Genomic DNA, 27,181 nt, shown 5'->3' on the forward strand with positions numbered 1-27,181 from the left:
CTGGTCGAAAGGCTTAGGCCTAAATCAGTAACGTACTATTACGTTGGGCGACCCTATGGTTGTTGGAAAACCAAAGGTGTTGGGCTAGCTCTATGGTTAGTTACTCATAGCTAAGGGCGAGGGCCCCAGGTGACTCTATGGTCACATAGCTAGGGCATAGGCCCCGAGGTTGGCTCTATGGTCAACTGTTCAGGGCAGCGACCCCAAGTTGGTCCAATGACCATTTGTTTGTAATTGAATGACTGTACGTGTAGGTTATTATTGCTGAACATGCTAGATAAGTATCTGGATATTTGTATTTTCCGTTTATGCACATGTAGAGTTTTCTTGCTGAGCCTTGGTTCACGGGTGCTTTGTGGTGCAGGTAAGTGGAAGGGAAAGCTTGACTAGCCATGAGTTGGAGAGCTTCAGTGGCGGCGTGTACATATGCGGCTGCTCGACCACCACGACCAGGATATCTCAGAGGAACTAGGGTTGCAGGCCTGTTTTTGCCGCCTAGGTCGGCTGGATGTAATTTTTGATATACCTACACTTCTTTAAGAATTTGGTTGTAATATTTTGGGATCCCACGAATGTATGAAACTTTTTGAATAAAAGTCAACGGTTTCTTTTGACCAAATTTTTTAATCCTAACCCTTTTAATTAACCATAGTTGCACGTTTTAAGCCAAATGACTTGATTAGCAAGTCTGACACAATTTAAAATACATAGTGTAACGGTCCTGGATTATGAAGACATTACAATATCTTTGAGAACTAAACATATATTAAGCATAATTTACTTGATGTGAAAAAGCAAATAAATGAAAGATTTATAACATTCTACACAGAGATACACAAGAGATTAATCAACTTAACTTCTAACAGTTCTTGTGCCAATATCTCAGTAAAAAAAAAACTATACCTATACTTGTGGTGGAGGCGCGATGGCTTTGTGGTGGAGCTGTGGTGGCGAAGTGGTAGTCGTAGAAGGTTGGAGGCTGGGTTTGAGTCGAAGTTAGGGTGTCAATGATAGAGACACAATTGATGGCAGTGGCAAGGCTGTGGTGGAGGCGTGGTGGCGTTGTGGTGAAGTTGTGGTAGAGGAGTAGTGGTCTTAGAAGGTTGGAGGCTGGGTTTGAGTGGCAAGATTGGGAGAATGGTGATTGTGGTGGTGTAGAAGGTTAGAGGGAAAGTTAATAGTCGATAGTATTTTTGGAAGTGTTGGGATTAAAATGGGTAGAATTAAATTAAATATAATTATGGATAATTTTAATTAAGTAATTATATAACGGTCTAATTTTCAGCTTCTCCCAAATGAATAAATCTAATACAATCTAGAATTAGCACCCTTGTAATATTTTAGATTATTCTTAGAAAAAAATAATCTGACACGTGTATGTAATGTTAGGTCTATACTTAAAATATCTATATTTAAAATTAAATATGTCAGGTCTATACTTAAAAATATCAATAGTTAAAATAAATACGGTATATATAAAATAAGTAATAACGGTAATTTAAGTACAGTTGTGTTTGACGTATGAGAAAAGGAACACAAAAGATTGTCAAAAAGGCTAAAAGGAAAAAGGTTTCCTTCGGTTGAGTTTAGCTTAGCTGAGTTGGGCCATTAAAAAAAGGTTATATTTCTTATTTTTTAAATGTAAAAATTTCATGTGCTTATGTACGTATATATATATATATTTAAATAAATTTGTGCAACCAAATTGAAAAGGACATTAAGCCTTATTCTGGCAGAGATTGCTAGTTGTATTATTCTTATGCCCCAAATATCCAGTTTTTTCATTAATAAAGTGGAAAAAGGATTGACTCTGTCTCTTATCTCTACAATCATTTCAGTACAAAATCAGAGTTTTTATTCACATTTTATGTTGTTTTGATTTTTTTTAGCTTTTTTCTTTTTGGAGAATTACTCAATTCCCAAGAACCCTTGGAGTTGTATTTGAGTTTTGGGTGTTGGGTTTATGCTATTCAATTTCGGAACAGAAGAGAAGAGACGGGAACAGAGAATAATAAGTTTTTGATGGTAAGAACATGCTTATTCCGAATGAAAATGATGATCAGATTATGATGATGTTTGGTTCGTGTGAAAATATAGGGGATAGAAAGATTGTTACAAGTGTGGGAATTTGTTGAGTATTAAGATTGACTATTTCTCTCACATTGTTTTTTATTCTTTAAGTTGTTCAAAAATTTAGAACCTGAATTTCTGGGTTTTTTTTTTAAAAAACAAATATTTTTCTTTGATTGTTGCTTATTTGAACTTGTTTGAAGACCCTTTACTCTCAATTCTCGAAATATTTCGGCGATGTTTTCTAGATATTATTATTCTTTTAGAAGATTTCTTTGTAAGTTACTTTATCTTTACGTGTTATCCAAATCCCAGTTCTTGTTCGGTTTTGAGTGTTTATTATTATTATTATAGACATTCTTTCAGTCTGGAATTTTTGGATTTGTGCACTGGAAGTGTATGGAGTAGTTACTAGTAGTACCTTTACCCTTAAATTTTCGGTGACACTTTTTGAAGTCTTGTTGTTTTGTCACAATGAAACGAATCACGAAATAATGACACGAAAATGAAAAGCTTAACAAGAAACTAATACACATGGCATGAGACTCATGCCATCCTTGTGATTTTGCTACCTCTTTTTTCCTTGCTCTCTCTAACCTTGTGTGTATCTTTTTTCTATTGTGTGCAGAAATTACTAGAAGGTCCAACTGATTAGTCAAACGTCTGACGAAGAAGAAGGTGAGTGATTGAATTTTGGAAAACCCTTTTACTATCTTTTATGGAACTCTAGCTCAGCAGGTGTAATTATTATGTGTATAAATTAATTAGTAATTGACAGTATCGTAAGAGAGTTCTAGTAAGAGTCATTAGGATTGTGTCCGTGAGCCACCAACTACTTGTGCTTTGTTGGTTGGCATTAAATTAGTGTATTGCATTGATTACTTGTGCTGCTGTTCAACCTTCCTTGTGAGTGCTATCTTAATCTCGGGTTCATGGAAATCTATTGCCTATCTGTTGTTCCGACATACACAAAGCTGCATATACATTTATACACATGAGTATACATTGGGGATGCTGATTGACTAATTTCTTTTTGAGTCGACAGTTTCTGTGAATCACAGGATATGGGATGCGTTTTTTCGACACCGAAGGATACCGGAGGAAATAGAAGGAGGCCAGGAAACATTGGGGATGTTTCTGTCTATGTTCCTGGTTTAAGGATTCCTAAACCTGTTGATTTCTCACAAGCACTCGACGAACACTTATCTAAGAGTTTAGTGGAAAAATTATCCGCTTTAAGAACTCGTATAGTAGTAATGGCAGGGCAAGAGGGTCCTACAATTACTAGAACGAGAAGAAAAACCCAACATGGTTGGTTGGTTTTTTTTTTCCGCCCCCGAAAAAAATCAATGTTTTTTCCCTAACATCACATCCAGGATTTTATAAGCCAAATTAACATTCTTTCTTCAGGTGGATCAACTTTAGCTGATCTTCAACAGGCTCTGGAAGATTACTTGCCCGTTCTTCTGGGATTAGTGAAAGATGGTAAATAATGTGTTGAATGTTATTATCATAGAAATGTTTCTGCAGCTATTTCAGATAAACTCTGACCTTAATGTTTGTCTGTCCTGTCAAGGAAGCCAGCTACAATACAGGGTACAATTTCTATGGATAAATCAAGAAGATGAAGCGGAGGTGTGAATGTTTGATCAATCTTATCAATCCTTGTCTCTATATACAATATATATATTTTTTAAATTCTTATCATTTCTCAAAGGAACATTGCTTTAGTTGGAAGAATAATTTTGCAGGAAACAGCCTTGTCTAATGCTTGGTACGAGGTGTTGTCAGTTTTACATTTGATGGCAACGCTATCATTATCACAGGCCAACTTGTTACTTCTTCCAAGAACATCTGCTGATGGTTATCAGCCAAAAGTGTCGGAAGGTACGTATTACTGCATGACATTACACTACTAGTACATTTCACCTCTTTCCTCTTTATCTCTCTCTGCCTGTTTATCTTGCTATACATTGTTTTTCATGTTATTGAGGAAGTTCTTCTACCTATATTTTAAAATTTAGGTATGAAAAATATTGAGTACTGTAGTTGCTTTGTGATTAATTCTTCTAATCTAATTTTATTGAAGAATAGAAAGGCCAATATATAGGCAAATTACAATGTACAAGATAGCTAAAAAAGGAAAGAAATAAATATTACAACCTATGCTTAGCTGTCTAATATTACAACCTATGCTTAGCTGTACAAGACACCCTAAATCTATCACTATTTCTACACTCCCCCTCAAGCTGGGTTGTATATGTTATACAAACCCAACTTGGAATTAAATTATTCAAAACTCGTTCTTAGTAGGGCCTTTGTTAGGATGTTGGCAATCTGTTTCTTTGTGGGAATGTAGTTGAGCTCAATAACCTTTGAATTTACTTTCTCAAAAATGAAGTGTCGGTCGATTTCAACATGTTTAGTTCTATCATGGTGAACCAGATTCTTAGCAATGTTGATTGCAGCTTGACTATCACTGTACATCTTAAATGACTCAGGAGAGTCAATTCTCAACTCATTCATTAGCCTTTTGAGCCACATTCCTTCACATATACCTAAGGCCAAAGCACGATATTCTGACTCTGCACTACTCCTTGAGACCACATACTGCTTTTTGCTTCGCCAAGTGACTAAATTACCCCATACATAGGTGCAATAACCACTGGTTGATCGTCTGTCGGTCAACCCAACTAGAATCTGTGTAGACTTCCAAGTCTCGATTGTTGTGTTTTCTGAAGTGCAAACCAAGACTTGGTGTCATTTTTAAATATCTTAGAATACGACGAACTGCTTCCAAATGCTCCTCGAAAGGATTGTGCATATGTTGGCTTACCACGCTGACAGAGAAAGCGATATCAGGTCTAGTATGAGAGAGATAGATTAGTTTCCCCACTAATCTTTGATAACTCCCCCTCTTTACTGGAGTTGAATCCTCACTTCAAATTGCTTTCAAGTTTGGATCCATTGGAGTGTCAACAGGCTTACTCCCAATCATTCCAGTTTCTTTTAAAAGGTCTAGAATATACTTTCTTTGAGATATAACAATTCTATCTTTGGATCGGGCTACTTCCATTCCAAAAAAGTATTTGAGGGGTCCTAAATCTTTAATTTCAAACTTTGAGGCAAGAAGTCTTCTGAGATCTGAAATTTTGCATGAATCGTCTCCAGTTAGGATTATGTCATCCATATAGACAATGAGAATTGCCAGCTTCCCTGTTGAAGAGAACTTAACAAACAGGGTATGATCAGCTTGGCTTTGAGTATATCCATGTTTAATAACTGTCTTTGCAAATCTATCAAACCATGCCCGAGGAAACTGTTTCAAGCCATAAAGAGATTTGAGAAGTTTGCACACTACTCGACCACTGGAGTATTTTTTCATCCCTGGTGGAATTTCCATATAGACTTCTTCTTCGAGTTCCCCATTCAAGAAGACATTTTTTACATCCAACTGATATAAGGGCCAATCACAATTTACAGCAAGTGATAACAAAACTTTTACTGTATTAAGCTTGGCGACGGGAGCAAAGGTCTCCTAATAGTCAACACCATATGATTGAGTGAACCCTTTCGCGACCAACCGAGCCTTGAATCTGTTGATACTCCCATCTGAGTTATACTTGACGGTGAAAATCCACTTACAACCAACTGTTCGCTTTCCTTGAGGTAACTCCGTGAGAGCCCAAATACCATTTTTCTCAAGAGCATTGATTTCTTCATTGACTGCAATCTTCTATTTAGGATCTTTCAAGGCCTCATAAATGTCTGTAGGAATTTGAATAAGATCAAGGGAAGAGACAAAGGCTCGGTACATAGGTGTTAGTTTCCATAGGCAACATATTTCTCTATTGGGTGATTAGTACAAGTTCTGACGCCCTTTCAAAGAGCAATAGGCAGGTCAATGTCATCAATAGTGGGAGAAACTAACTCATGAGTCATAGAATCCATACCTTCATGATTTTCAAGGTCGCGAGAGCTCGGTTGAGTGTTTGAATAGTCCTTGTCTTGCATGTTGACCTCTATATTCCCAGCTTTTCTCCTGCTATAAACACGAAGTTCTTTGTTACCTATATCAAATTGTGCTTGAGTTTGAAGTAGCGGTACATTTGAGAGAGTGTTTGGATTTTCATCGGCGGAAAATGAGGTCGGACTGACTATAGGAAGTGAGGAGGACGGGCTGGATGATACGAACCACACCAACACTGTGATGAAACCCGACACCAAATATGGCACAGCCACCAAGAACACACGAAACTGGGGATGAAGAACCGCGACCCAATGCTTAGCCAAGCACGAACCTTGGTATGAGGAAGACGCCACAAACGGGGATGGGAATCCGTTTGATAAGTCAGGTTGAACGCCACAAGGAACCCCTTGATAAGTTCAAAAGTTTCTTCAAGAACTTAAGAAAAAAAACACTCACAATTTTCATTCCACATAATCTGATTTTTCCAAATGTTTTCAAGGCCTAATATAGGCGAAAATTACATCAAGACAAGCCCCTTTGTCTTCCTAAAGCAAAATCGAAATTTAAAAAAACAAGCCTTTTGTCTTCCTAATGAAAACCGAAATTAAAGACAAGCCTTTTGTCTTCCTAATGAAAACTGAAAATTAAAGACAAAAGGACTCTTGGACTCACACAAGTCAAGTGTTTGACTTTTCACAAAATAAACAAAGACTAAATAAAAAATACAAGATGACAAAATACAATAAGACTCATCAAGCTCCTAAACTGAGTCTTTTGGCTCGTGCCCTTGTCACCAGACCAACTGGAACTAGACTTGGATCTTTAGTCTTGGTGTCCTCATCACTGGATGTATTTTTTGGGCTGAGATTTGGTTGGATAGGCAAAGAAGAAGGCAAGGGAGAACCAGTTGACTGTGACAACACAAGTAAGGGTTGAGCAGTTTGATGATGTTCATGTGTGAATGCATTGGGTTGAAGAAATGCAGCCTGATGATCATGAAGAGTTTCCCAAATCTGATATTCCTTTGAATGACAAGCTTTCTGTGTAGGAGGTGAGATTAGAAGAAAACTCTAAAAAAGGATTTCTAAGTTTGAGCCTCAAAGATCGAAACCCTAATTTTTTTAAGAAATGGCAGAGAAAAGAAAATTGGAAAGATTTCCCAATTTTTGGACTACAAATGCGCTGATGCCATGTAGTTGTTTTGGGATTAATTCTTCTAATCTGATTTTATTGAAGAATAGAAAGGCCAATATATAGGCAAATTACAATGTACAAGATAGCTAAAAAAGGAAAGAAATAAATATTACAATCTATGCTTAGCTGTCTAATATCACAACCTATGCTTAGCTGTACAAGACACCCTAAATCTATCACTATTTCTACAAGTACATGGTCCTCTTTTGGTATATTTTATTTATTTTTAATAAGACTCTCTCACAGCATTAGCTCATCTGCTGAATATGTAAGTTGTAAGTTACATAAACTTTGTTGCCAATGAAATAAATAACTTACATGTCTTTACAGATAAACATAATTCTCCATATTTTGATAGGTTGGGTATCTTTGATAATTGTTTTCTCTCTGTACTAATTGTTATTGATCTTTACCCCTCAAAACTATTTCTGTTATGTATAAGTATGTGAGTGGCATAATGGATATCTTCCATCTACCTGGGCTTAATACCCAAAGTTTGTTTATATATGCTCTTAAGATACAATTTCCATTATCTATAGGATGGATGGGTAAGTGAGTGTAACCATATTTCTCAGTAGATGACTCTATTGTTACTTTGGATACTGGAGAATAAATTAGAACATGTCTATTTTCTCTATCCGTAAATGCTAGAAAGAACCTGTGGATTGCTGTTGAAATTATGACTGTCCCTTTGCTTAAATCAATTATAAATGGGCCAAGTGTATGTTTTATCTGATATATGCTACTTAATACCCTGGCATGGATACAGGATAAGAACTGAAACAGAAACAAACACAGTATTTACCTGAAAGATGAAAGTTTAGACTAGATAAAGACTTTAGAATTAGCCAGGTTCTAACACCACAAATACTTGATTAAAGTTCAGATGAAAGTTTAAGCTTTTAGGAAACTACCAATGCATGTAAAGGCAAAGTGCATACCAAGTATAACGTAAGTTTCATTTTGTTGACATGATATTTTATTACTGTTTCTTAAGATATAGATGCATTGTCTATTTATTAGTATATCCAACGCAGCATACATCATACAGATATTATAGACTTTTCTTCTGATAGTCCCCTAATCAGGTACACATATCCACGATGGAATTAGGAAAGTGCTTGGTTGGGTGAAAGTGCTATGACTGCCTCAATTGTTGGGTGTGGATTTGGGGTAATTACTCTAGTCAATGACTGTTAGATCAATTTAGGGAATTTTTAATCGTTTGCATATCTGATTTGTATGGAAAGCTTGAGAGAATATATTGTGGGGATGAGAGTGTGTAAGATAGGCTGTTTTCTCATTTAAATTGAGCTCTAGCTCTAGGGAGAGAACCAGGCTCTCAAATACCTGGGTATTTTTTGGTTTCTTTTTCCAGTTTAAGTTCAATAAAACACTCTCTCAATTTCTCTCATTTACTATTTTCATCTTGTGTAGTTTGTGTGATATCTTCTAAAATCTTGTACCTTGTTGTAGCCATAGTGTTTGACATGGTTGGCCAAGAATTATACATCCATAAAAGATGTTAACTTTGTGGGGGAGACTTTTGACTGAGCTCAATTTATGTTAGCCCATTCCTAGAACTTGTTCTGATTTTTTTTTTTTAGGCCAGCAGGGTTTTGTTGGAGATGGGAGGACTGCCTTTTGGCTATGTTTTGGGCTGTTTGGGGTAGAGAAATCAGAGAATTTTATATGCTGTTGTGTAGTTGAGGAGGAGAAACGGGAAATAGTGGAATTATGGGCCATTCTTAGGTTTAAGAGTGTCAAGAAGTTTAAAATTTTCCTATTCCTTTTTTATTGAGAATTTGGAAGATATTAATGGTATCTTGGGCTATCCTGTTTTGCATTTTGATGTTGGGTTTGTGTTTGGTTTTCGTGTTTATGTGGGGATTGCTTGTTCCTTGTACTTTTATTTTAAAATTACATCTCTTTTTTATTAAAAAGAAAAAATATTATACATCCGCAAAACATCTCTTTGTGGATGATGACAAAATAAAAACCAATGATGGAATACTCTTAAATGACATCTTTTTATCTACTTTAAAGCACTTTCGTCTGCTTACTGCTAATGTAGTCTAGGATTTGAATATTTCCCATTCATGTCTCATGCTTATAGAGATGGTATGAAATTTTAAATGTTGGGATTGCTTGATATTACCAAAAATGCCATGACCTTTTTATTTCGGTAATATTATTTTGTTTTAGAAATGGTTTTTTTGATCAACCGACTATCGATTCAGGTAAAGGGATTCACCCACCTTTTAAAATTTACACTGGTGCTTAAGCACTTTATGCAGTAGTTCCATTACTAAACTTATAGCTTCCTTGTGCTTCACATGCTGTCTTTTGTTTCTCAATTCTATATTACATGGTATTGAACTTCATTCTTTTGTAACAGAGAACAGGCGAGCTTCTGTTGATATTTTCTTAAAGGCAGCAGGATACCTAGATTGTGCTGTACGACATGTACTTCCACATTTCCCTTCTGAACTCAGGTTTGTTTAGATGGTAGATCTGCTTGGTTATGACTGATTTGGTGCTATGATTGCAATAAGTTCATCCTTTCTCCATTGTCCTGAATTTCTGGATGATGCTCAATTGTAGGAGAAATCTACCAGTAGACTTGGCAGAAGGAGTTCTTCGAGCACTCTGCTTACAAGCATTAGGACAGGTAGTGACCTTCTCTGGATGAACTCTCTGTTGATGAAAAGCTAGTTTCTTCCAAGTCTATAATGTAGAACTTGATATTCTGATTTGCAAGATAAGTGTGTATCTTTATGGTTTTTAATTAATTTGAATATTAATCTAAGTAATCGACCCTAAGAGAACAAAACGTCCAGATTAATTGTCAGGGAAGATTCTAATATAGGAATATGTTGACTTTATCTGCAATGATTGGTAAATTTTCGTGGATTCATTTCTTACAGCAAGTATAGCACATCAAACTAAGACCTTGCGGTGTTTGAAAGATCATTGTAGATATCAATAAACCCAAAACCATTCACTTACTGCTGAACTGCAATGCTTAACATTGTGGGGAATTTAGTTGGGTATCATTTTGTGCTAGTAAACTATGTACTTTTTTGATTGTCCACTTTTTCTGCTGTTTCTATTTAGATATTGAGATTTTTATTTTCCTGTTTGTGGTATATACTAATATTCTATGGCAATGACATCTCTTTTGTCTCAACAATTATGTAGGGTCAAGCTGGATCCTTTAAATTGTACTTTGTTTTTCTTTTCTACAAAAGTTCATAAGGCCCAGCAAAATTGGAGACACTTTATATTCATATATATGTGTGTGTGTGTGTTTTCTTTCAATGTGGATGATTTTTGTTCTCATTGTCTTTCTTAGGGTGTTGATATTCAACTTGGAATGGCAATTGATAGCACAAAAGCCACTCTTGCTGTGAAGCGAAGGCTTGCATGTGAGATGGTCAAGTACTGGCAGCAGGTATTCATGCTTTTTAATTTATATACATGATATATCATGCAAACGGTGTTTTTGGGAATAAAAAGGTAATGAAGAATCTTTACAGTTTATTTATGCTATTAGATTATGGATTGCGTGAACTGTGAAATCTACGTGAGCGCAAGTGAAAAATTTGAACTTTTCAATTGATCTTATCCAAATACTAACGTTATGTTAAGACCCAAATAAATTCACCCACAACCTAGAGATACTACCAGCGCACAAGTTCACAAAATAGAATAGAACAGTATAGTAAATAAACTTTCTCTGTAAATTGCAAAACCAGTAAGACAATACTACTGGGGGTTTAGGGTTACAAGGGGTTTAAGACCAAGGGGAAAATTTAGCGGTACGAGGGGTTTAAGACAAGGGGATCAGCTATCACCTTTCTTTTTAACTCTTGTGGTGGACATAATGGGAAGACTAGTGAATAAAGCAAGAGAAGCAGATATAGTTCGAGGGCTTTAGGGTGGGGAGAGAAAAGATGGATGATAGAAAATGTCTTTGATACATTTCATAGATCCAATTAATTATATATATCTATATATACATATATTTACACATCAGCATAAGCTAAACTAGGAAAGAATTAACAAAAAATCTCCTAGGTCGAACTAAAATCAAGGAATACAATAACTACTAATCTCATAAAATGTATCATTTAACCTCCTAAATTAATTAGGTCAAAATTGTGTTTTCCAACTCTCCCCCTCAAGCTGAAGAATGGATGTTATCCATTCCAAGCTTGTCAACTAATCTCTGAAAAGCTGCACTGGAAAGCCCTTTGATGAGTACATCCACAAGCAGGGATGGACCTAGGATTCCAACTCAGGGTGGGCAAAATATATATAAAAAAAAAGTCGTATAAAAAAAAAACCCATAAGCTTAAGTATTCATAAGCAAAGAAGATGAGTTTTTTATTGCACAATTAGAATGAATTAGGACAAAAGAATAATAAAATTTCACTTCATAAATAAATAATAAAAAAAATAAAAACAATGTAATGCGCTAACTCTTGAAGTCTTTTTTTTTAAAAAAAAAAATTAATGAAGCACGCTCTTGCTCCATACAATAAAAGTGAAGCGCAAACTTTCTAAAGAAAAAAATAGTAGCACAATGCACAAAACACATAAAAGAGAAAGAATGAATCATTACTTGTTCAATCTCTACATTACAGTAGATAGATAATAAAAAGGAAAGAAAATCAGGGTGGGCACTGCCCTACGTAAGTCTGGCTTTCTCTATATATATACAGGGATATATATAATATATAAAAGAAAAATTGAGGGTGGGCCACCCTGAGTACAACATAAGTCCGTCCCTGTCCACAAGTTGATTATCTATAGACACAAATAGAGTACAAATTAAACCACTATCAAGCTTCTCTTTTTATAAAATGTTTGTTAACTCTTGTGCGATCATGTTGTATTGGATTATGTGCAATATTGATAGTTGACTTGTTATCACAAAATGTTGTATTGGATTATGTGCAATATTGATAGTTGACTTATTATCACAAAATAACCTCATTGAACCTTCCCATTGAATCTTCAAATCAATAAAAACAATTAAAATAAACCTAGAAATCTGCTATACATAATCACAATCCTTGATTTTTGGGAACCATATTGACTAGCTTGATTTCCTGCATGTTCTTCATTAGTATGGCCAAATCTAGGATACTTCCATACAAATCTCTTCTTCAAGGTCGCCATTGTTAGAAGACGTTCTTGACATCAAATTGTGGCAAATTTCAACCAAAGTTAGTTGCTAAAGACAATAACACTCTCAACGTATTCATTCTTGCAATTGGAGCAAGTGCGTCGAGATAGTTTGTGTCATAGGTTTGAGTATAGCCTTTAGCAACTAATCCTGCTTTATACTTCTCTAATGAGTCATCAGACTTGCAATTTATTGCAAAGATCCATTTACACCCAGTTGGTTTTTTCATTTCAACAACTTTACCAAATCTCATGTCTTGATTTTTGTTTTGAGAGCCTCCATCTCTACCGTCGTGGCATTCCTCCAATTCTCGTCCCCTAATGCTTCAAATAGTATTTTTGGGATTGTTACACTAATAAAACCAGTAAGGAAGGCTCTATAGTTATGGGATAGTTTATATATGACAAGAAAAGATACAAAGGGTGTTGAGTACAAGTCCTAGTTCCTTTCCTAAGTGCTATGGGTATGTCAAGGTCACCTTCTTTTTGGGCATCTACATCCTTAGAGTTGAGTGGAGTACTTACCTCGTTAGTCATTTGGGTTTGAATTAGATGATTGAGCATGTGGTCGTTGAGAGATTGGCCCATTCTTCTACGAATACACTTGGAGTGGGTGAAGTGGATGGATGTGAATTATTTCTTGTGCTATGGATGAGGAAGAGTGATTTATTTTCTCAGTGATGGGAGAAATAGAGACAAGGCCAATGATCAATAGTTGCTATAGAAATAACAATCTAATAGATGTCAATTTAGCAACCAGAGAAAAAGTTTCAGAATAGTCCACTCAATTGGTTTGAGCATATCCCTTAGCGACAAGACGAGCTTTCAACCAAGCAACTGAACCATCTGGAATAACCTTAATCGTGAACACCCATTTACATCCTACAGTCTGTTTTTCTGAAGGTAAATCAACCATGTTCCAAGGACTATTGTCATCTAAAACATTCATTTCCTCTTTCGTTGCATGATACCAACCAAGATGAGAGATGGCTTCATGATAGTTATAGGGATAGAGATAGAATCAAGGGATGCAATAAAAGAACAAGAGGAAGACGACAAGCAGTTATAAGAAACAAAAGAAGAAATAAGATAAGTACACTGGCCTTTACCTTTGTGTAATGCAATAGGAAGATCATCCCTTGGGATTGGATTCGACAACGAAGGAGCAGGTACAGGAAATGAATCAAGAGGTTTACGCTTGGAGTAGACTTGAATAGTAGGAGGCTTGACAGGAGCTTGTTCTGAGGCAAGTTCAGAGAGGATGTAGCAGAATAGACCAACAAATCATCCTCTCCTTGACCAGCGGAAAGAGGAGAAGACATACGAGGAGCTTAATATGTTGCTGCCTTTTAACCTTGATGTGAAAGGTTCAACAACACCAACAAGAACAAATGGCTATCATGAGTTTCCGCCTTTCCTCTGACTTTGAGTTTGCTAAGTCTCAAGTCCTTTATGGTTTTAAGATCTCTTTACAATAAGTATTTAGTCGAGTACTTTGCACAGAAGGTACTCCACCTGTTCAACTCAGTGGTGCTTTAGTAAGTCAAAATAATAATTATGTGTCTAGGAGATCAACCAAACAAAGTGGAAACAAAAGATGAGGTTGACAAGGGTTTGAAACTCAAATGTAAGATTTTGGAGACAATCTACATCGATACTGTCATAAGCTAGGACATACGAAGTTTGAGTGTGTAAAGCTTCAGTACGAAATCCAGAAAAATACTTGGCACATGTTGCGTTCACTAAAGATGCCTCTGAAAAATCGGTCCTAATCTTAGGCACGAGTCTAGAGGCCTCTACATTCTTAACACACCAATACCAAAACCTATATCTGATGCCATATTATCTAAGACTAGTGGTAGAGAACAATTTGATGAACAAGATATCAGAAGAGCTGTTTTTGATAGTGGATGAGATATATCACCGGACCAAATGGTTTCACAATGGCATGGCAGTGTATCAAGATTGTTGGGATGTGGTGAAGAAGGATTTGGTGAGTTTGGAATGGAAGGAATGGAACAGTACATGGTATGACTAACGAGACATATATGCAAGAACAGTGGGGAAGACTCTTCACATATTCTTCTGCATTGTGCTTTTACTATGGAGATATTGACAAGATTTTTCAAGTCCTTCAACAACCACTGGTGCATGCCTAATAGCTGTCAGAAATTTGTTGTTCAGCTTGTTTCAGGAAATGGAGCTAAAAAATTGTTCAGGAGGACGGAGACTGTGGATGTCTGGTGGGCTATCTGGTTGGAAAGAAATAAAAGACTGTTTGAAGGGGTAGAAGAGAGTGCAGAAGCTTTGTGGGATATAGTTAGATATTGGGTAGCTATTTGGCTGTTCAGTACCAAAGAGTTTAGAGATGTGAGTTTTTCTGATTTATGTAGAGTGGCAGGTTTTCTTGTGATGTTTGTGTTTCCTGTATTTAGTTAACATTGTTCTTATGTTTCTTGGTAAGAAGGTGGTACATTCTTTGTTTAAATTATTCTTTTCAGTAATAATACAAGCGGTGGTGTTTTGTTTTAAAAAAAAATAATAAAAAAATACGCAAACTAGTGAAGCTATCTTAGGAAACTATGTCAATTAGGATCCCTACAATTAATCTAATTGGACAACTATTTGACAGCTATATACATACTGTTACAATGTTAATAGAGAAATTGAAGTTTACACTGGTGCAAACTGGGGAGGTGATGTATTAGACAAAAGGAGTACTTTAGGTTATTATTCATATGTTCGAGGAAATTTGATAACTTGGAGAAGTAAGAAGTAGTCACTAGTATCAAGAAGTACATCAGAGGCTAAATTTAGAGCCTTTGCCCTTGGCATTTGTGGAGGAGTGTGGCTAAGGAGATTGCTTGGTAAACTAGGAGTAACAATAGATCATCCGATTAAGATGTTTTGTGATAATCAAGCTGCCTTGAGTACTGCCAAAAATCCTGTTCATCGTGACAAGACCAAACATGTTGAGATAGACAGACATTTCATTTCTGAAAAAATGAAAGTTCAATTGTCCAAACATTTTACATTCCTACAAAGATCGAAGTAGCTTAAAAGCTCTTTCAGAGTCAAGCTTTGAATAATTGAGTTGCACAAGCTGGGAATCTTTGACATACACAACCCAGCTTGAGGGGGACTTGAATATGATGGCAGTTTGGATATTATTAGTATTGTATTTAGTTAGATATTTGAATTTAAATAAGAGAGGGTCTGATCATAAAAATTAGATTCTTCTAGTTTGTTAGTTCCTAAAAATAATGAATTACTTTTAACTATTTTTTACGTTGTTTAGTCCTAGAATTTAGGGAAATAGATTTTCATCTCGGTTCTATATATTTGTACCAGTTTATTTTGATTTAATTAAGAGTTTTATTTCTCAAAATATTTAGATGGAAAGAAGTAGCAGAACTTTTGATAATAAGGATAATGGTGCAGACTGACTTTGGGAAATTTTTAAGACAAAATGGCATTAGTGATAGGAATTTTGTACATATTTTTTTCTCAGCATGGTTGTGAGATTGGAGTTCTCTTTAGTAATTCTTATATTTCCTGTATTTTTGTTTTTGTTTTGGTCTTTCTTGATGGGTCTTTCCATCTTTACTTGTATTTTTCTCGAGTAATAATACAAGCAGTTTTGTTTTTGTTTTTTTTTTTAAAAAAAAACCAATAAGACAATACGAAGAACCCGACACAAATTGCGGTATTCGAGAGACCACCCCTCTCCCAAGAGCAATAACTCCTAATTCAAATCATACAATCCACAGCCCCTTTAATCTCTCCCACACTATTTAAATACACTCAATATTTCTACAAAGTCTTTTACACTTCCCTAAAACCACCTACACTTTTATTACAAAATACTTCTACAAAATATTTCACTTCTCACTACTTTATTTATTTCTATTTGACTCTTGGGTGCCTAAGCAACCTAACACAACTGCTCAATATTTGCAGCGATCACAGATGAGATTCTAGATTATTTTGGTCAATGATTGAGATATGTTTGTTACAACAGAAAATGTTGGCGATATATTTAGAATTACAACAAACATTACAATATTGTAAAGTTTAGGAGGATTTTTTACTATGAGACAATATTGTATAAATATAAAGATGAATGTTATCGTTTGTATTACATCCTAGGCAGTAGCAAAAAGGCTCCTCCTAAAAGTGAAAGACCAAAACAAAAACACCTTCCTGTAAACCTTATTGTTGAAGGTTAATATGGCAACCCAATGCTTAATTTTCTCTCACATAACTTTCACATCCTCTTTTACATATTTAAAAATTAAAAATTCTGTTATCTCTTTCCAACCACCTAGAAAATTGCAAGAAGAACCATGTTCCATAATGTTATCTTTCTATGACTTGACTCCCCTTTTTGTGGTACCCAACGTCTTCCATATGTTGTAGAGTATAGTATGTTACTGGCTTACCCACTCCACTTCTATTTGTGGTAGGAGCTTCACTAACGTACTCTAAAAAAAAGGAAGGCTGTGAAGAAATATGTGATTGCTAGACTCTAGATTTCTTTTGCACAATGTGCACCAACTAGGAGAGAGCTGTAAAAAGGGTTTTCGTCTCTGTAAAATTCTCGCATGTATTTAGCTTGTTAAGAATTACCAACCACTTAAACACCTTTACCTTAATTTTGACCAGATATTTTTGGATGAAATGGAAAGACTCGAACTGGAGAGCCCCATCTCCTATAACTAACTTCTCAAATATGGTCTTACAAGAGAAAGCCTTAGACTACTCTATCTTCCATATCCTCCTATTAGCCACCGTAACACAACATTTGGAAGGTTCTAACACTGAGTTCAATCATGTCACTTTTTGCTGCTCTCAATCTGTTAATCTCTTGAAGAACTTAAGGTCCCATGAGAATGGTCTTGAGGTGTCCACCCTTCCATTTCCCCTTACTTCTGCAATGAGTTTATTGCGAGAGAGGACAATTCTATAAAGTAAAGGGAACCTGTTAGCCAAAGTTGTTTTGCCCATCTAAACATTCTCTCAAAATCTAATTGTATTTCCCATGCCTTGTTTGAAAGTAACATGAAACTCAGTGTAATCTATGGTTATAAACTTCCTTGAGCTTTTGAAAGCAACTCTAGGGTCCATGGATGTATCTCATCCATTTGAAGCCAGACCACACTTACTTTTGATGACTGTATCATAGTATTTTTTTCTAATAGGAATCTCCATAATAATGTCATAATTAGGGCTTTGTTATTGTTCATAATATTTCCTAGACCCAATCCTCCATGATCTAGGCTGACCTTCTCTCGAGCAACCAAGTGATTGCCTCCCTCTCCGTTGCAATGTGGAAGAATGTGAGATTTGGATTCCTTAATTTTGTTAATGGAGATGTTTTCAAGTAATGTATGGGTAATATCATCTATGTGATTGATTATTCTAACCCTTGGATATCTAGTGATCCTAAATGTTTTACAAAGTAATGGTCGTTTCCTGATTTTAATCCAAAGTTTGATTAGGTGCACTTTTTGTGAAATATAAAGGTTAGCTACAGACTAATTCTATCTCATTCCTAATTTTAAATAGTTAGTGTACGCCCTAATTCTCCACGGGCTATTAGCGAGCTGAGGTATGGCACAAGTATATATCAGCCACGTTGATGCCATGTGCCCGGAGCTGCCGTTACCAGGTTTAAGGTTACTAAGGAGTCAGGTCAGAGGTATGGACACCGCGGGCTAAGAAGAAATCTAGCTCAAGATACGAGCTTGAGTTGGCAGCTGTGACCCCTTATAAAGTCAACCACGCAATGTAAACGTGCATATATCAGACATCACGCGTCTGATATATCCCTGAATTCTCGGACACGCAGCATAAACGTGCGTGTTCAGACACCCACGACTGGGTTGGGCCGTGCGGCCCATTATCCCCCTTACCTATTGATTAGACCACACTTCATTTGTCAGGTTTTAGGAATTAATCATGAATGTCACAGAAGTGACATGATGGGTAAGAAGGTCACGGGATGACCCCCTTGCCAACCCCCAGGTGCCCTCTCCTATAAATATGGAAACTCTGAGAGTTGCAAAGGGTTGGATTCTATTGTGTAAAGAAATACCCTGTAAAGAATACTAAAAAACTAGCAATAATATTGGCTGGTGGAGTAGAAGGATTTTAACCTTTAAACCACCTAAAAAAATATTAGTATCACCATTTTATTTTGAGATCATTCATCTGTTACGGTTCGTTACTTAGCACTAATCCCATTCTCTTATTCTGTTAATTACCTGTTGGCGAAGAACCGCGTCAACAGTTAGACCTTCACGAAGTTCCACCAACTCTACCAGCTCACTGTTTTTATTTCTATGAGTTGGACTTGTAGCTAGATGGTGATATTGCGAACTACAAGTTTCTAATTGATATGTATGCATAACATTTTAGTTCTGATCTCTACGTTATCTGCATGTGAACCAATGCACTTATTGATCTTTGAAGCATAAGTTGCTTAAGCTCTGCCATTTACTTTTTTTTCAGGCTCAAGATAACATTATGAACCTTCCGTTATCAAATGGTTGGGGAGAAAAGCACCGTCTTTATGTAAAGTGGAAATATGTTGAAGCTAAGGTAATGTAATGATTCCATTTGATTGTTTTGTATTCCATTAAAAGTCCTTTTCTCTTAGTGTTGATAATCTTGTAATAAAGTTGACATTAATAGACTGTAGTAGACAATTCTTCTGAAATTGCATGCAAGTATCAAAATCTCTTTCAACAACTCAACAGGAAAAATCCATTCAAATACCCAGAAACATGATAAGACCACTGATATTAATGACGTACAGAACGACTACTGCAGTTGAAAAATAATTGCAAAAATCATGTTGCAGAAAATTTTCAGATGTTATGAGTAGTCAATAATTCAGTTTGGTTATCATTGTTAGGTGTTGTCAAGTTAAGATGTCAGTCTAGGGGCATTCTTTATAAACAAGGAAGCCACTAGATCTGGATAGGAAATTCGTCTTGAGAAGTAGTTTGAAGATCAATTTGGTGAAGTCAAATGTCAGTTTAGGTGTCTTCTTATGAAAGTTATAATCTTTATACAATGTTTTTTTTTATCTACTTTTGATTATATATAATATCAATTCCAGTGTCTTAAAATTAAAGTAAACAATTATAAAGTACATAAAAATAGGAAAATTGTAAATTTTGCTCATTGAAAACGATAATCAGTATCATGTAAGAGTCCCTAGTAGGCTTTTGAAAATATGTTGGCGTTATTGAAATTTAGATTACATCTTTAATTATTTTTTTAATTTATTTTCCAAAAAGGAATGCTGGGAAAAGAAAATAGGAAAATTGTGTACTCAGAGAATATGCAAAGCCCCCTTCACGCTCAAGAGTTTACAAAGATATCCTTTTCTGAAAGAAAAAAAAAGGATTACGTACTATTAAACCAATGGATATAAAAGAACTTCTGAATTCCATAATTATGAGTTGGTCTAAATTTAATGAGCCAATGAAGAGTTGTAAAGTGAACCAGTTATGAGGAGGCTGATTCTGGTTCAGGATTGAAGGTTTATCAAAGATCCTGTAACAAAAAGATCTAAGATCAAGGAGATGGGCTGAGAAGAATTGATTTCATATGAAGATAGGAATGATGTGGTCGGATTAGAAAATGATGAGAATGAAGGGCAAAATTTTCAAGATAATGAATGTCTGATAGTAATGAATCAGAGGAAGACTTATTATTGCCTTCGGAAGGTTCAGAGGTAGAGGATTTTGAAGAATATTTTGAAGGAGGTGAGGAAATGTTTTCAGGGATAAGAGAAGAGGAAGTACGGTTGTAACTTTGATTTTTCCTTAGTTAACGGAAAGCAAGTCTTTAAGGGAAGAAATGAAATACAAGAAAATTTGAAGATCTAGAATGAATTACCAAAGAAGATGTAACAGAGAGTATATGGGGGAGATATAGTGACTATTTATTCTAGGATGAGTTTAGAAATCAATAATTATTTCAGATCTGAAAAAGAAAGGAGTAAGGAGGTTAATCAAATTGGCAAAAGGAAAAATGCCAGGGAGTTGAGGAATTTAGAGTTAATATTTATTATGGAGGTAGAAACAAAGTTAGAGGGGGAAATGCAAAATACTTTCTAGTGTGAAACACAAGTTAAGGCAGTGGAGCCGTGTGATTATGTTGAACTAAAGCAGTATAAAGGTGGCATTTGAGAGAAGAATTAACAAGTTGGATGGTCTTGAAGTTGAAGGTAGATTGAATCTGAATTTTAAAGAGGAAAGAGAAATTGAAGTGGGATCTGCAGTAGAGGGATGATGGATCTGTTCTTGATACAGAGGGGATATAGAAGAGGAAATTTTGGGGTTTTATAAGCAATGTTAAAATAGCTCTTTAAGCCTCGAGGTGTTTTGTTTTTTGAGGCGAGGCGCATTGAGGCGTAAGCCTCAAATATTTAATTAAAAAATATTTTCAGAACACCTAAAGATATAAAATAAGATGAATGTGTCTTATAAAACTCAAACACTCAAACATAGAATAAGAAATGTCAAAAAACTCAAACATACCATAAAATGTATCGTAAAACTCAAATATAAATATCTCATAAATTGTCTAAATTTCTAAAATAAAGTTTACTTTTGTTTCTAGAACTAGAATAACGAGAGGGAGAGGAGAGAAGAAGAACGAAAGGGAGAGGAATGGAGAATGGCTGCGTGATTGACTAGGGTTTCTAGCTTTATTGGTTTTAAATTTTATTTGGCCTATTTAAATCTAATTTAATTTGTTTTAAGTTTTATTGGGCCTATTTTAGAAAATTTAAGAGGCCTATTTAAGATCAGTTATGCTTTAATGTGATTTTGGGCCTTTTTGGGCATAAAAAGCCCATTACAAAAATACAAACCAGAGGCATACGCCTCTCTCAATTTCCGCCTCAGCCGCCCCAACAAGCACCTCACTTCTGCCTAGCAAGGTGCACGCCTTGATGGATTTTTTTTCTGCCTCAAAAACGCCTTTTTAAACATTTTTTATAAGAGGTTGTATAGTTCCAATTATATCTCTAATATGGGGATTGAAGGGTTGGATTGGAAAGGTTTTTCTAATTATATGTCTGAAAGGTTGGAGAAACCTTCTTAAGAAGAAATGATTACAAACACCATCTTTAAGAGTGATGGGGATAAGGCTCGAGGATAAGATGGGTTCTCGATAGTGTTCTATCAAGAGAATTGAGAGATTATTATTAAAGATGGGTTGATTGGAGTCTTTGCTAAATTTGCATAGGATGGAATTTTTGCATGTATTACAAATGAGACATGTTTGTTTAATCCCAAAGAAGGTTAATTCTTGCAAACTTTGAGATTTTAGACCCATTAGTCGGATCACCAGTTTGTATGAGATCACTTCTAAGGTTTGTCTTAAAGATTGAGAGAAGTACTCAGTGAGATAGCGGCTGAAACACACAACATGGTTATGGTGAGTAGACAAATCCTAGATGTTATTTTGATTGCTAATTAAGTAGTTGAGAAGTGAAACTGGAAGAAGAAGGGAGTAATTTTTAAAGTAGATATTGAAAAAGCTTATGTTTTGGTAGAGTGGAACTTTGTTGATATGATTTTGGAAAATAAAATTTTGGGAGGACTTGGAGAAAGTGGATTTAAGGATGTTTAACTTTGATTTCATTTTCAATATTTATTAATTGGAGACCGAGAGGTAAATTTAGGTGTTCAAGAGAGCTGAAGCAAGGAGATCCTTTGTTACCGTTCTTATTTACTCTTGTAGTAGATGATTCTTTATTTTTTGTGGAAGCAAAAGAGGAGGATGTTTAGAATGTGATGAAGATTCTAAAAGGATTCAGTGTTATTTCAAGACTTTTAATTAATTTGAATAAAAGCTGCTTGTTTGGACTTAATGTAGACGAGTCTTGGATAACTACATAGGCAAACAAGATTAGATGTTTGGTGGGTAGTTGTCCAATGAAATATTTGGGGTATGCCTTGAGATGATAATCCAAGGAGCAACTTTTTGGGAACCAATTATTAGTAAAGTTTCCAAAAGATTGCAAGCGTGGAAACATGCTTATTTATCCAAAGGAGGGAGACTTACTTTAACATAGTCGCTTTTGTTTGCATTACCTTTGTATTATTTTTTGTTGTTCAAATTTCCAATTCAAGGGGTGGAGAAATTAGAGACGATGAGGAATTTCTTTCGGGAAGGAGGGGATTTAGGAGGAGGGGACACTTGGTGTCTTGGGAGATTGTTTGTAGGCCTAAAGGTAAGGCAGGTTAGGCATAGGTAATCTGATTTTAAGAAGTAAGTCGTCGGTGAAATGGTGGTGCAGGTTTTCAGTGGAGAAACAGTCATTGTGGTATAGGTTGATAGAGAGCAAATTTGGGCTTCACGAGAATAAATGGGATTCAAAAGAGGGAGTAATCTTAATGCTATAAGCCCATGGATGGGTATTGCTGCATGTTATGATGACTTGTTGGAACAGGTAGCATTCAATGTAGGTAATGGGAAGTCTATGCGGTATTGGGAAGATATTTGGAGCGAGAATGAGCCTTTGTCACAAGAATTTTCTAATTTGTTCTAATAAGACAAGTGTATTTCAGAGTTTTATGGAAATGATAGAGAAAATTCAAGTTGGAATTTACATCTTTTAAAGAGCCTCAACGATAGAGTAGTTCCAAATCTTATTAGATTAATGGAGAGATTGGAAAGAAAGATTTAAGTAACATTTTGGAGGATAGAAAAGTTCAGTTGGGGGATAATTCTGAGAAATTTTCTTATAAATCTACTCTTAGAGATGGTGTAGAATTTGATAGTTGTTTGTGGACTCAATGTCCGTGGAAACTACTAGTACCTCCTAAGGTTAAAGTTTTTATGTGGCAATATTTTGGGGAGAGTGAATAATGTTTTACACAGAAGAAGGTCGTACATGACATTATTCACGGATTGGTGTGTTTTGTGCAAGTAGAATTTTGATAATGCAGAACACTTGTTCGACCATTGCTTGGTCTCAATTACATTTTTGTACAAGCTTTTGAAAAAATTTAAGATGGACTACTGCATCCCAGCAGGTTGTTTAGGTGCGTTTATGCTCCAGATGAATGGTTTGAAGGAAAAAAAAAGATTCTCTGACAAGTAGTAGTAATAGCAATTTGTTGGAGTCCCTGATGACATCGTTTTTTTTTTTGTTAACGATGAGAGTCTCTTCAAGTCTTGCTAAATATTCTTATGGTGTTCTCCGTCATTTCTGGTCTAAAGATTAATTTGCAGAAGTGTCAATTGTTGGGGCTTAATGTGGCGGAGGATGTGGTGGCTGCTCGTGCCTCGGTGATTGGTTGTGAAGTAGGTAAGTGGCCAATGAAATATTTAGCCTTCCATTGGGAGATAATCCAAGGTTTAAGAAGTTCTGGGAGCCAGTTTTGGCTAAGTGCGTGAAAAGATTGGCTGGGTGGAAGTGTGCTTTTCTCTCAAGAGGGGGGCGACTGATTTTGATTCAATCGGTGTTGTCGTCACTTTCGGTGTACTATTTATCGTCATTTCGAGCTCCCAAATGTGTTGTGAAGGATATGGAGAGGATGATGCGTGATTTTTTGTGGGAAGCAGCCGATCTTGCGGGATCAGCTCATTTGATAGCTTGGAGTGAGGTTTGTAAGCCTTTATTCCAGGGGGATCTTGGTATCAGTAATTTGGAAGATAGAAACAAAGAATTCCTTATGAAGTGGCTGTGGAGATTTCTGTTGGAGCGTGAGTCGTTGCGGCATAAGGTGGTTTCGAGTCTGTATGGGCGAGCTGATAATTTTTTGGATACAAAAATGGTGGATAGATTTTCTGCGAGGGGTCCTTGGAAAAATATATCTTCCCTTTATGGTGAGTTTTTGGGTTTTGTTCATTTCAAGGTGGGTTGGGGTGATTTCGTGAGGTTTTGGGAGGATTGAAGGGCGAGCTTTGAAGGATCGGTTTCCTGATTTGGCGGTAATTTCCCAAGCAAAACATGTTTCTATAGCTGACTTAGCAGTGGTTAGGGAGGAGAGTGGAGACATTGATTGAGATTTGCGTTTTAGAAGATCTCTTTTTGATAGGGAACTTCCTTTGTTGGTTGAGTTGTTGCGAATTCTAGAGTTTGTTAATCTGCCGTCGGTCCTGGACGACAGAAGAGTTCAAGAGCCTGATGCTACTGAGTTATTCTCTTGTAAATCTGTCTTTAAGAGGATTCGTTCTTTAAATGAACGGAATGAAGTGTTATGGGCAAAGATTTTGTGGAAGAGTCGTGTTCCTTCTAAAGTTAAGGTTTTCGGCTGGTTGTTGTTTGTTGAGAAAATGAGTGTTAATGTTATACTTCAACGTCATCGTCCTTATGAGTGCTTGTTCCCTAGTAGGTGTGTTTGTTGCAAAAAGGGGGCTGACTGAATCTTTTAGTCATCTCTTTTTGGATTGTGACTTTGCCTGGTTATTATGGTCAAGAGTTTTGGGAGAGTTTGGGTTGAATTGGTGTATGTTGGCTTCTTGTAATCAGCTGATTGGCTGTAGATTATTGGGGGATAAGCGCTTGAATTATCTTTGGATTTCTACTATTTTGGCTTGCTTTTGGGCGATTTGGCTAGAACGGAATAGTAGAATTTTTGAAGATAAGTCTTCCTCATGCATTCAAACTTGGGAGAGAGTTAAGTTTTGGGTGGCCACTTGGGTGTATCTTGCGAAAGGTTTTGAGGGATTATCTTTCTTAGACCTAACTAGGCATTGGAGGAGTTTTTTGTACGTTTAGTTTTGCTTTGTTGCTTTGGGGTCTAAGAAAGGTTTTTTTGTTTGTTACCACAGTTTTCCTCCGCCAAAAGTGAGGGTTATCAATATACGTGAGAGGAGGTTAGTCTAAGACAAAGACCTCTATCTCTTTCTTCAAAAAAAAAAAAAAAAGAAAAACTATGATTGGTTTTTTCTTTAATGTAATTTTTTAATAGACTAGTTTGTAAAATTGATCACTTTCAGTATGTATTATTTGTTTAGCAGTTACTTTCGCTTGATCTTAATTGGACCTCTCATGGTCTCATAATTGGAGCTTTAATGACAAGCTAAGATTAGCTTCTTCCACTACTAATTTATTCAATTGTAGGCATAATTGAAGCTTGTACTTGTAAAACTAGTTGATGCATCTGGCTCCTTTTTTATATTTTTCATTTTATAGTCTCTTCTTGAACTTAATCAGGCTGGAGCATATTATTATCATGGATTAATCCTTGATGAGGGAAATACAGAAAAATCTCATGGGATGGCTGTAGCTGCTTTGCAAGCAGCTGATGAGTATTTCAAAGAAAGTAAAAAGGCATGTGAGGCATTTAACGCAGCTCCCCCTTTGTCTAGGTAAATTCTTGGTCAACATGCTCTCTTCTGTTGCACTTGTAGAATGATATGTGTCATTAGTCTAATATACTTTATAAGCTTGAACTTATGCGTGCTTTAAGTTAGCAGTTACTACTGCAAAACGGTTCTCCTTATGGATAGAACAAATATATTCTATGCATAACATCCACAAGTTCATGGACTTTTACATACATTTGTAAGTAGTGAAGTGGGGGAGAAAGAATGCTCTCTTGTGCACCATTTGCCAATGATTAGTACTTCTTATCGCTCATAGCTTTGTGATTTTTAAATTATGCCTCAATCCAATTTAATTAAGAAAATCGATGTGGGTTTTTAAAGTTTGCAATTGTGTATCCATACCTGCTCGAAATTTAACCTATGTTTAGTCTTTGATGTAAAATCAAGGTGTTTTTCCTGCATTGGCATGCTGAGTGATCTGTTTTGTTTCTTGAAACTAGTGTGCAGTTCCATTCCATCCCTGCTACTGGGATACTGTTTGTTCTGATCTTTTATTGCGAGTTGACTACTAACTAATAAACAAGCCACATGAAACTTTTGTAGTGGTTTTGGTTCTACTAAGTTATATGTGAGGGTTGCTTGTCAGTTTTGTTGGGATAGAATTTGCTCTTTCAAGATTGACTTTGATTTAATTTGAAAATAAAACCTACAAGACCAACTGATAGTATTCTTTTGTATTGATCTATCTATCTAATATTGATAAGTTTGACGCAGAAATCCACCACTTTGGGGAACCATGAAGTATCTGTCTGAGAAAATTCCAAAAGATACTTCAAGCAAAGTGCGGATAAACCGGGACCTCTACTCTTCTGAAAAGTAAGTCTTGTTTGATGAGCATTGAATGTTATTGATCAACACAAGGAACCCTGATATATATATTAACCTGTGGTTATGGAATTTTTACCCCAGAATTATGGAGACTGCCCCCACATTGCCAGACTTTGTATTAGCCTTAAAACCAGATGAGTACCAACTTCCTCCAGTAGATGCCTCTTGGAACCAGGAGCATATGAACAATGGTCTCAACCAACTCAAGAATGATAAAAGATGAGCCACATTTGTTACATTTGAAAACTACATAATTACAAAGACCAAACTTAAGTTTGGATTGGATGATCATTCAAACCCGAACTGTCGTTCATCAACTTTGAGTGTCAGAAGTTTTCTCATCTGTCCTTATAGCTATTTCTTTATATAATATCCATTTTTTATATCTCTTCTGTTCATGAGATTTATGATGTATCTAGTATAGAGCTCTGTAAAAGATTCAGTTGTGTTTTAATTGTAAATTGGCTACTGTTGATGGGAGAATAATGCTCTCTTTGCAAATCCCCAATAAGGTTTGTTAATTTTTATAGTATAGAATTGAACGAGGTTTTGTGCTTGAAA

The 27,181-nt window shown here is 35.9% G+C and overlaps 1 protein-coding gene across 2 annotated transcripts; it reads left to right on the forward strand.

The window, feature by feature from the left end:
* The first annotated feature begins 1,719 nt into the window (after positions 1-1,719).
* On the forward strand, positions 1,720-27,181 carry LOC133830895 (uncharacterized). Of its 2 annotated transcripts, none has more exons than XM_062261005.1 (13): positions 1,720-2,025; positions 2,699-2,748; positions 3,132-3,381; positions 3,481-3,555; positions 3,647-3,705; positions 3,822-3,957; positions 9,633-9,729; positions 9,839-9,905; positions 10,590-10,688; positions 18,941-19,030; positions 25,620-25,774; positions 26,507-26,608; positions 26,702-27,181. In XM_062261005.1, the coding sequence occupies exons 3-13, from the start codon at positions 3,135-3,137 to the stop codon at positions 26,841-26,843; spliced, it is 1,269 nt and encodes a 422-aa protein (XP_062116989.1). In that variant the 5' UTR covers positions 1,720-2,025; positions 2,699-2,748; positions 3,132-3,134; the 3' UTR covers positions 26,844-27,181. The 2 variants fall into 2 exon arrangements, with proteins under 2 accessions (XP_062116989.1, XP_062116988.1); XM_062261004.1 differs by having other exon boundaries at positions 1,721-2,025; positions 3,116-3,381.

This window comes from Humulus lupulus, chromosome 4, assembly GCF_963169125.1.
Source record: "Humulus lupulus chromosome 4, drHumLupu1.1, whole genome shotgun sequence".
Classification (NCBI taxonomy): domain Eukaryota; kingdom Viridiplantae; phylum Streptophyta; class Magnoliopsida; order Rosales; family Cannabaceae; genus Humulus; species Humulus lupulus.